Source organism: Neoarius graeffei, chromosome 23 (genome assembly GCF_027579695.1).
Source record: "Neoarius graeffei isolate fNeoGra1 chromosome 23, fNeoGra1.pri, whole genome shotgun sequence".
In the NCBI taxonomy this organism is placed as follows: Eukaryota; Metazoa; Chordata; class Actinopteri; order Siluriformes; family Ariidae; genus Neoarius; species Neoarius graeffei.
In genome coordinates, this window is record NC_083591.1 from 627,241 (window position 1) to 638,232 (window position 10,992).

The 10,992-nt window shown below is 47.3% G+C and overlaps 1 protein-coding gene across 5 annotated transcripts in view; it reads left to right on the forward strand.

The window, feature by feature from the left end:
- The window catches only part of dop1a (DOP1 leucine zipper like protein A), a 59,282-nt gene extending 53,697 nt beyond the window's left edge, over positions 1 to 5,585 (forward strand). For 4 of the 5 annotated variants that reach the window (XM_060905542.1, XM_060905543.1, XM_060905545.1 and 1 more), the window contains 6 exons: positions 263 to 415; positions 609 to 745; positions 850 to 905; positions 1,098 to 1,262; positions 1,522 to 1,651; positions 4,415 to 5,585. In XM_060905542.1, coding sequence (XP_060761525.1) covers positions 263 to 415; positions 609 to 745; positions 850 to 905; positions 1,098 to 1,262; positions 1,522 to 1,651; positions 4,415 to 4,729 — 956 coding nt within the window. In that variant the 3' untranslated portion in view covers positions 4,730 to 5,585. Of the gene's footprint in view, positions 1 to 262; positions 416 to 608; positions 746 to 849; positions 906 to 1,097; positions 1,263 to 1,521; positions 1,652 to 4,414 lie in introns of those variants that run through there. The other variant, XM_060905547.1, reaches the window with a different exon arrangement.
- Positions 5,586 to 10,992: the final 5,407 nt, after the last annotated feature.

Genomic DNA, 10,992 nt, shown 5'->3' on the forward strand with positions numbered 1-10,992 from the left:
GAACAGAGTCGTGTTCTTTAATCGCAGGTCTGTCGTTTGAGCACACGGAGACGCGCGCCATCACACAGCGCGTTCTAGAATTCACAGCAGGATCTCAACAACATGAAGCCAGATTAATCTCTACAACACTCTAATTCACATCCACAGCTTTTCTGAGGTGTTAGTTTTTATTTTTAGAAACTAGCCTCCAAACTGTAGTTTATTATCGACCACATCATGTAATATTACGACACTTCCTCCTCCTCACTTCCTGTGTCCTCAGCACGTGTAGCTGTAGCTCAGAACAGCTCTCTGAATCTCTTCACTAATCGGGATGCGGAGCTGGAGCAGAGAGCCATGCTGCTGAAACGCCTCGCCTTCACCATCTACAGCAGTGAGGTGGACCAGTACCAAAAGTACCTCCCAGATATACAGGGTACACACACACACACACACACACACACACACACACAGAGCTTGGGTGGTGTCATGATATTTAGAAATCCTGACAGATTTTCAATTCTGTATATAATCCACAGCACACAATGGATTATGACATGGCGGGGGGATGGGGGGTCATCTTCTGAAGTGTGTGTGTGTGTGTGTGCGTGCGCGTGTGTGTGCATCAGAGCGGTTGGTGGAGAGTCTGCGTCTCCCTCAGGTACCAATCCTGCACGCTCAGGTGTTTCTGTTCTTCAGAGTTCTGCTGCTGCGTATGTCTCCTCAACATCTCACCTCACTGTGGCCCACCATGATCACTGAGCTGGTACACACACACACACACACACACACACACACACACACACACACACACCATTGTACATTTCATTTAAATGTTTTATCAAAAATGTGTTTTCCTTTTGCTCTCAGGTTCAGGTATTTTTACTGATGGAGCAGGAGCTCACTGCAGATGAGGACATCACCAGGTACACACACACACACACACACACACACACACACACCCCTCTGCATGCACTACACTGCTGTAGGTTTCAGACACGAGTGTGAGGATGGTGAGTGTCTCAGCGTTCTGGCGCTACACTGCCGTCCTAATGCCAGAACATGAGCGCTTGTGTTGTATTTTCTGAATATTTTATGTTTTCTTTTGCACTTTGCAGGACGTCAGGTCCCTCAGTTGCAGGACTGGAGACGACGTACTCGGGAGGAAACGGATTTTCAACGTCCTACAACAGCCAGCGCTGGCTCAACCTCTACCTGTCTGCCTGCAAACTGCTGGATCTGGCGCTCACTCTGCCCTCTGAGAGTCTCCCACAGTTCCAGATGTGAGTGTTTACCGCTCTACAGGAGGACATCTGGAGACAAACCTGTCTAAATGCTGAGTGGGAGATTTGGCTGTGTCTGAAATCTTGCACTATGCACTATCTAGGTGTCTCTCGAGGACCTGGATGGTTGCAGGGCAATTTACAGTTTTGAATAGTATACCACAAAGAACATAAAGCTTATTTACTCACTTCTAAGGATAGTCTGTTCAGCACTGGAGTATTCCTTTAACCCTGAGGGTTGGGTGTGTCGGTGCTGCAGGTATCGCTGGGCGTTCATCCCCGAGTCCTCGGACGATTCCGGTCTGGAGGTGCGCAGACAGGGGACACACCAGAGAGAGTTTAAACCCTACGTCGTGCGACTGGCAAAGCTGCTGAGGAAAAGAGCAAAGGTACAGAGAGAGAAAGCAATCACAGCTGAGGGTGTAAATATCTCCAAACCCCAAACATAACAAAGTAGAAAGAAACTGTAAATAACCACACAACTGTTCAGCTGGAGTTCATCTGGTTTCCTTCAGCTCCTTAGTTCTGTTCAGCTGGAACACGATGACATCACCGTAAAACCCAGTGTACAGCACTGTAGCCACAAGCAGCGATCACAGGGGCCCAAGTGTCCCTAAGGGGAAATGCAGAAAGTCTATTGGACAATTTAACCCCTTGTTTTTTTTTTTCTTTTTTTAAAACATCATGATGTTTTTTTGCAGGCATAGTGCCCCCTATTGGCTGCTTGTTGTTAAATTTAATACAGTGGTGCTTGAAAGTTTGTGAACCCTTTAGAATTTTCTATATTTCTGCATAAATATGACCTAAAACATCATCAGATTTTCACACAAGTCCTAAAAGTAGATAAAGAGAACCCAGTTAAACAAATGAGACAAAAATATTATACTTGGTCATTTATTTATTGAGGAAAATGATCCAATATTACATATCTGGGGCGGCACGGTGGTGTAGTGGTTAGCGCTGTTGCCTCACAGCAAGAAGGTCCGGGTTCGAGCCCCGTGGCTGGCGAGGGCCTTTCTGTGCGGAGTTTGCATGTTCTCCCCGTGTCCGCGTGGGTTTCCTCCGGGTGCTCCGGTTTCCCCCACAGTCCAAAGACATGCAGGTTAGGTTAACTGGTGACTCTAAATTGAGCGTAGGTGTGAATGTGAGTGTGAATGGTTGTCTGTGTCTATGTGTCAGCCCTGTGATGACCTGGCGACTTGTCCAGGGTGAACCCCGCCTTTCACCCGTAGTCAGCTGGGATAGGCTCCAGCTTGCCTGCGACCCTGTAGAAGGATAAAGCAGCTACAGATAATGAGATGAGATTACATATCTGTGAGTGGCAAAAGTATGTGAACCTCTAGGATTAGCAGTTAATTTGAAGGTGAAATTAGAGTCAGGTGTTTTCAATCAGTGGGATGACAATCAGGTGCGAGTGGGCACCCTGTTTTATTTAAAGAACAGGGATCTATCAAAGTCTGATCTTCACAACACATGTTTGTGGAAGTGTATCATGGCACAAACAAAGGAGATTTCTGAGGAGCTCAGAAAAAGCATTGTTGATGCTCATCAGGCTGGAAAAGGTTACAAAACCATCTCTAAAGAGTTTGGACTCCACCAATCCACAGTCAGACAGATTGTGTACAAATGGAGGAAATTCAAAACCATTGTTACCCTCCCCAGGAGTGGTCGACCAACAAAGATCACTCCAAGAGCAAGGCATGTAATAGTTGACAAGGTCACAAAGGACCCCAGGGTAACTTCTAAGCAACTGAAGGCCTCTCTCACATTGGCTAATGTTAATGTTCATGAGTCCACCATCAGGAGAACACTGAACAACAATGGTGTGCATGGCAGGGTTGCAAGGAGAAAGCCACTGCTCTCCAAAAAGAACATTGCTGCTCGTCTGCAGTTTGCTAAAGATCACGTGGACAAGCCAGAAGGCTATTGGAAAAATGTTTTGTGGACGGATGAGGCCAAAATCGAACTTCTTGGTTTAAATGAGAAATGTTATGTTTGGAGAAAGGAAAACACTGCATTCCAGCATAAGAACCTTATCCCATCTGTGAAACATGGTGATGGTAGTATCATGGTTTGGGCCTGTTTTGCTGCATCTGGGCCAGGACGGCTTGCCATCATTGATGGAACAATGAATTCTGAATTATACCAGTGAATTCTAAAGGAAAATGTCAGGACATCTGTCCATGAACTGAATCTCAAGAGAAGGTGGATCATGCAGCAAGACAACGACCCTAAGCACACAAGTCGTTCTACCAAAGAATGGTTAAAGAAGAATAAAGTTAATGTTTTGGAACGGCCAAGTCAAAGTCCTGACCTTAATCCAATGGAAATGTTGTGGAAGGGCCTGAAGCGAGCAGTTCATGTGAGGAAACCCACCAACATCCCAGAGTTGAAGCTGTTCTGTACGGAGGAACGGGCTAAAATTCCTCCAAGCCGGTGTGCAGGACTGATCAACAGTTACCGCAAACGTTTAGTTGCAGTTATTGCTGCACAAGGGGGTCACACCAGATACTGAAAGCAAAGGTTCACATACTTTTGCCACTCACAGATATGTAATATTGGATCATTTTCCTCAATAAATAAATGACCAAGTATAATATTTTCATCTCATTTGTTTAACTGGGTTCTCTTTATCTACTTTTAGGACTTGTGTGAAAATCTGATGATGTTTTAGGTCGTATTTATGCAGAAATATAGAAAATTTAAAGGGTTCACAAACTTTCAAGCACCACTGTATGTACACTCACACAGAGTCCCTATTTACAATAGATGGACCATTCAGGTTTTGTGATTGGCCAGTTATAAGCGTATCAAGCTGATTGACAGCCATGTTTTACTGCAGATTCATGGCTCTTAGTGTAAGGTAAAGAATTTTGTCTCCACACCAAATGGGTCATGATTTATGGGAAACAAAATGAGAAATGCTGCGTTTTAGTGCTGCTTTTCAGGCTCATCCTGCTTGCCTGAGTAGCTGAGCAGTGTCATGTCTTTGTGACTTGTCGTTTGGTTTGCAGTTCTTGTTTGTTTTTTGGATAGAATAATAAAAAAATACTCCTTACAGAGTGTCTTCAGTGCTTGGAACCCTAGTGAAGATCAGTTACACATCACTACAGCATGATACTGGGTGTAATACTCTGTCCTGTGTTTATCAGAAAAGTGCAGAAGACGACGTCTCGGGTCGGACATTAGCGTGGGAGCCTGGACGCTTGACTCTGACCCTGTTCGGGATCCGCAGCATCGAGCAGCTCCTGCCCTTCTTCACCGTGCTCAGTCAGGTGTTCAGCAGAAAATCAGGCATCAGGTCCGCATCGTTCCACAGCAACACCCCGCCCAGCGACGCTCCTGACGCTCCCAATGTTGTGAAAAACAGCAAACATGAGAGCCAGAAAATGTTCTGGAGCCGAGCCAGACATGACATTGAGGAGATGGTGGAGAAAGACTTCCTAGAAGGGCTCATAAAAACATGATTGAACCCGAAACATGTAACTGTAAATAATGGCTCAACTGTGGGAAACACTAACACCTCGACTTTTAGACTAAATCAAAAAGGAATTAAGTATTCAACAAGAAACGTTTGTATATGTTTTTTTTTTTCTTTTTCTATTTATAATTGTTTTTTTTCCAAAGCCTTTATTATTTAATTTAAAGTCTTTTATCTGTAGAGGGTGGCCATGATCGCACTCGCTACTTTAAACCCTCTGAATAATGTGAAGATTCTTTGTCATTCCATGTTGTAGTAAAAATAGAGGTATATCCTGAAAAACATTATTAAAAAAATAACAGCTAAAAATAAGTTAAAAAATGGCTCGTGGTAAAGCTCAGGCTAAATCAGGACTATTTAATAAACTGGACATGCACTAATGATTTATTTCACTTTTCCACACATCTGTAGATCATCTTTAACCCAGGGCTGTGTCTCAAATCACACACGTCTGGACGAGACAGTATTGTAAGATGGTTTTGAGCTGGACAGACAAATGAAGTTTACTATAAATTGCCTGATGATGGGCTTCAGACAGAACCATAACTGGCACTGAGCTGTACATGAACATTAAACCACACGAAGCCTGTTAGCAAACACTGTTGGTTAAATTAACATCGGCTCTGTTGTTCACATCACATTCGTTTTAACATCAGCATTTCAGCATCATGTCCTACACTTATCTTCTACGTTAGTGCTCTACATCTCACATACCTTTAGTCAGATATTGTAATTTGAGACACAGCTGATGAAATGCGATGCTGCCTGCATGGCCTTCAGACTGAGCAACGCTGCCATTAAACCCTACTGACCTGCTGAAATAAACCACAACTTTAATTATTTATGTGCTGTATTTAGTCGTCTTTTTCGCCTTCTGCAAAAAAATTGCACAATTTTTCAGATTAAAATCGAGGCTGTGTCCCAAATACCAAGTGCTCTTACCAGCATGAAAGGGACAGTATTCTGTCATAAAGTGTTCCGTCTCAGTATTTTGAGTGGACATGGACACTCCACTCAGCCTGATCACTCCATGCATATCAGACACTTCACTCAAACCAGACATTTCACTCAGATTGGACATTCCAAGTAGATGGTAAATGAAATTTTGTCGGACTCCGTAAACATCTGGAAAAGGTTTCTGGTCTGAGAAGATTAGAATTGAACGTTTTGGCCTTGACACAGTGTGCTATGTTTGGTATAAACCCAACATTGCTCATCACCCCAAGAATACTCTCCCTACTGTGAAGCATGGTGGTGGTAGCATCATGTTCAGAGTTCCTCTTTATTGTTTCTGACTAATCCCTTCTTTACTTACACACTGACTTTTAGTGAACGGCCTCCTCTAGACATTACGTTACATTTAGCAGACACTCTTATCCAGAGCCACGTACAATGAGTGCAAAAGTCAGGCACACAAAGTGCTGAACTTCTAGACAAGAAAGTTCTAGTGCCAACTGAACAAGTGACAAGAATATGTAGTGTAATATCCTGTTGAAGTACCAACAATCAGGAAACAGCCAAGGAAACCAACCATATCAAGTACAACTAAATAGAGAACGCGAACAGCTAACCCCAGGCTAGATCATACACAGCCTGGGTTGGTCTCGACCAAAACGCAGTGACACAGTGGGCAGGGAAGCAAGGGAGAGGTGCAGCCTGAAGAGGTGGGTCTTCAGTCTGTGCTTGAAGAAGGTGGTCAGGGAGTCAGCAGTTCTGACCTCAATGGGAAGGTCATTCCACCAACAAACGGGGAACCAGGACAGACAGCAGTCTTGAGAGGGCAGGGCAAGAGCGGAGAGGAGGGATCTGGCTGGCATGTAGGGGTGGATCAGACTCTGGAGGTATGCTGGTCCTAACCCCTTGACAGCCTGGTAAGCTAGCACCAAGCCTATACAGTCATGAATGTGCCGTATTTTTCACATTTTGTCATGGATTTATTGTTGCTCCATTTCAGTTTCAGATTGTCAAACTATAAAATATGGAAAGTTCAAAGGGGGTGAATACTTATGGACAGAAAAAAATTGCTTGGTGCTTACCATAATCGAGGTCCAGAACCTCAAAATGTCCAACATACAACAATTTGAGTCCTTCAAAATTTCCTTCCACTTTAGTGTGCATTATTAACAGAAAGTTTGTTTCAGTGTGTAACTTGGGAAATCTTGCTCTCAACTGCATGCTCACTGTGGCCTGAAATGTTTGCAGACTGTTCTCCCCCCCCCCCCCCCCCCCCAAAAAAAAATTTTTGGACTCGCTGTCCCTTTAAAACCATTTGAACATCTGAAGGCCCTAAGTAACCAAGAAAAATATCTCACAGCACAGTGACCATTTACTGAAAACTGCAGAAATCAGAACATACCATCATTTTTTGAGGAACACCTGCTCGTTCATGCAGTTATCAGCCAATCATGTGGCAGCAGCATAATGTATATAATCATACAGATAAGTCAAGAATTTCAGTTAATTTACACAATCAACCATCAGAATCAGGGGGGGGAATGTGATCTTTGTAACTTGAACAATAAGGTAAGTATACATTCTGATTTCTGCTCAGGTTTTCAGAAATGAGTGTGTGATTATGAATGTGTGAGTTAAGGATGTAAAGATTTAAGTTGTTTTTTTTCTCCTGTCATCCTTGAAACAGGAATCTACAGGCAGGGTGTTGGTTTGGGATGGAGCTGGAGGTGGGACAGTCGTATCAAGTGCCAGACTGCTAATTTAATCCTTCAGCTCAGATGCTAATGGAAAGCTGAAGGGCCGTGTAGATCAGACTGCAGTACAGACCGATCTGCTGAGTGTGTTAAACATCTCCCACTCCAAACTCCAGCCAAAATACTGTCGTAGAAAATGTACTGAGTCTGAGAGCATGATATTAATCAGGACAGGAACACCATGCACCAGGTCACCTCACGCACTCAGAAAAGAGAAGACCTGTAAGGATTCTTCAGATGTTCATTTGGGAGAAACCTTAAAGGCTCTGTATACAGCTTTACAAGTGTGGCTGAAAACCATCCAATTAAACGTTTTAACTCGTCTCGTCTCATCTTCTTCCGCTTATCCGGGACCGGGTCACGGAGGCAGCAGTCTGAGCATGGAAGCCCAAACTTCCCTTTCCCCAGACACCTCAGCCAGCTCCTCGGGAAGAACACCGAGGCGTTCCCAAGCCAGCCGAGAGACATAGTCCCTCCAGCGTGTCCTGGGTCTTCCCCGGTGCCTCCTCCCGGGGGGACATGCCTAGAACACCTCCCCAGGGAGGTGTCCAGGAGGCATCCGAAAGAGATGCCCGAGCCACCTCAGCTGATTCCTCTCGATGTGGAGGAGCAGCGGCTCTACTCCGAGCTCCTCCCGAGTGACTGTGCTTCTCACCCTATCTCTAAGGGAGCGCCCAGCCACCCTGCGAAGGAAACTCATTTCGGCTGCTTGTATCCATGATCTTGTTCTTTCAGTCATTACCCAAAGCTCATGACCATAGGTGAGAGTCGGAATGTAGATCGACCAGTAAATCGAGAGCTTTGCCTTTTGGCTCAGCTCCTTCTTCACCACGATGGACCGGTAAAGCGACCACATCACTGCGGAGGCTGCACCGATCCGCCTGTCGATCTCACGCTCTATCCTTCCCTCACTCGTGAACAAGATCCCAAGATACTTAAACTCCTCCACTTGAGGCAGGACTTCACCACCAACCTGGAGAGGGCAAGTCACCCTTTTCCAGTCAAGAACCATGGCCTCGGACTTGGAGGTGCTGATTTTCATCCCAGCCGCTTCACACTCGACTGCAAACCGCCCCAGTGCATGCTGAAGGTCCTGGTTTGAAGAAGCCAACAGGACATCATCATCTGCGAAAAGCAGAGATGAAATCCTGTGGTTCCCAAACAGGATTCCTTCCGGCCCCTTGCTGCGCCTAGAAATTCTGTCCATAAAGATTATGAACAGAACCGGTGACAAAGGGCAGCCCTGCCGGAGTCCAACATGCACTGGGAATAGGTCTGACTTACTGCCGGCAATGCGAACCAGACTCCTGCTCTGTTCGTACAGGGACTGGACAGCCCTTAGCAAAGAGCCCCGAACCCCATACTCCCGAAGCACCCCCCACAGAATACCACGAGGGACACGGTCGAATGCCTTCTCCAAATCCACAAAGCACATGTGGACTGGTTGGGCAAACTCCCATGAACCCTCAAGCACCCTATGAAGGGTATAGAGCTGGTCCAGTGTTCCGCGACCAGGACGAAAACCGCATTGCTCTTCCTGGATCTGAGGTTCGACGATTGGCCGAATTCTCCTCTACAGTACCCTGGAGTAAACCTTCCCCGGGAGGCTGAGAAGTGTGATTCCCCTATAATTGGAGCACACTCTCCAGTCCCCTTTCTTAAAAAGAGGGACCACCACCCCAGTCTGCCACTCCAGAGGCACTGTCCCCGACCGCCACGCGATGTTGCAGAGGCGTGTCAGCCAAGACAGCCCCACAACATCCAGAGACTTGAGATACTCGGGGCGGATCTCATCCACCCCTGGTGCCCTGCCACCGAGGAGCTTGCTAACCACCTCAGTGACTTCGGCTTGGGTAATGGACGAGTCCACCTCTGAGTCATCAGCCTCCACTTCCTCAATGGAAGATGTGACAGTGGGATTGAGGAGATCCTCGAAGTATTCCTTCCACCGCCCGACAATGTCCCCAGTCGAGGTCAACAGCTCCCCACCCGCACTGTAAACAGTATTGGCAGAGTACTGCTTCCCCCTCCTGAGGTGCCGGACGGTTTGCCAGAATTTCTTCGAGGCCGACCGATAGTCCTCCTCCATGGCCTCACTGAACTCCTCCCAGTTCCGAGTTTTTGCTTCCGCAACTGCCCGAGCTGCGGCACGCCTGGCCTGCCGATACCCATCAGCTGTTTCAGGAGTCCTGGAGGCCAACACGGCCCGATAGGACTCCTTCTTCAGCTTGACGGCATCCCTTACTTCCGGTGTCCACTACCGGGTTTGGGGATTGCCGCCATGACAGGCACCGGAGACCTTGCGGCCACAGCTCCGAGCAGCCACGTCGACAATGGAGGCAGAGAACATGGTCCACTCAGACTCAATGTCCCCGCCTCCCTCAGAAGCTGGGAGAAGCTCTTCCGGAGGTGGGAGTTAAAGACCTCCCCGACAGAGTGCTCGGCCAGATGTTCCCAGCAGACCCTCACCATACGTTTGGGCCTGTCAGGTCTGTCCGGCTTCCTCCTCCACCAGCGGATCCAACTCACCACCAGGTGGTGATCAGTTGACAGCTCAGCCCCTCTCTTCACCTGAGTGTCCAAGACATAGGGCTGGAGATCAGATGAAACGACAACAAAGTCGATCATCGACCTCCAACCTAAGGTGTCCTGGTGCCACGTGCACTTATGGACACCCCTATGCTCGAACATGGTGTTTATTATGGACAAACTGTGACTAGCACAGAAGTCCAATAACAAAACACCACTCGGGTTCAAATCGGGGAGGCCGTTCCTCCCAACCACGCCCCTCCAGGTGTCACTGTTGTCGCCCATGTGAGCGTTGAAGTCCCCCAGTAGAACAATGGAGTCCCCAGTCTGAGCACCTCTCAGTACCTCTCCCAGGGACTCCAAGAAGGCCGGATACTCTATACTGCTATTCGGCCCGTAGGCACAAACAACAGCAAGAGCCCTCTCCCCGATCCTAAGGCGCAGAGAGGCGACCCTCTCGTTCACTGGGGTAAACTCCAACACATGGCGGCTGAGCTGGGGAGCTATAAGCAAGCCCACACCAGCCCACCGCCGTTCACCATGGGTGACTCCAGAGAAGTGGAGAGTCCAGCCCTTCTCGAGGAGCTGGGTTCCGGAGCCCAAGCTGTGCATGGAGGTGAGCCCGACTATCTCTAGCTGGTACCTCTCAACCTCCCGCACAAGCTCAGGTTCTCCCCCCCAGCGGAAGTGACATTCCATGTCCCAACAGCTAGCCGCTGTGTTCGGGGATCAGGTCATCGAGGCCCCTGCCTTCGACTGCCGCCCAATTAATTCATTCTTTGGAGTATCCTGTTGGTCACAGCAGCTGATCTTCTCCACGCCTGCGGTTGGATGTCATGCTGGGTCTTGGCTGACGAGCTTTCTTGGCAGCCCTCTTCTCCTGGCGACACAGCATTTCTCAAAGTCCTCAACAGCAACGAGGCAGCGCTTTCTCCACAATGACTGGTTCAGTGTGTCCATTTCCCATGTATTTAAGTTTATACTGCACACTTTCATGCTTTTCTTGAGGATG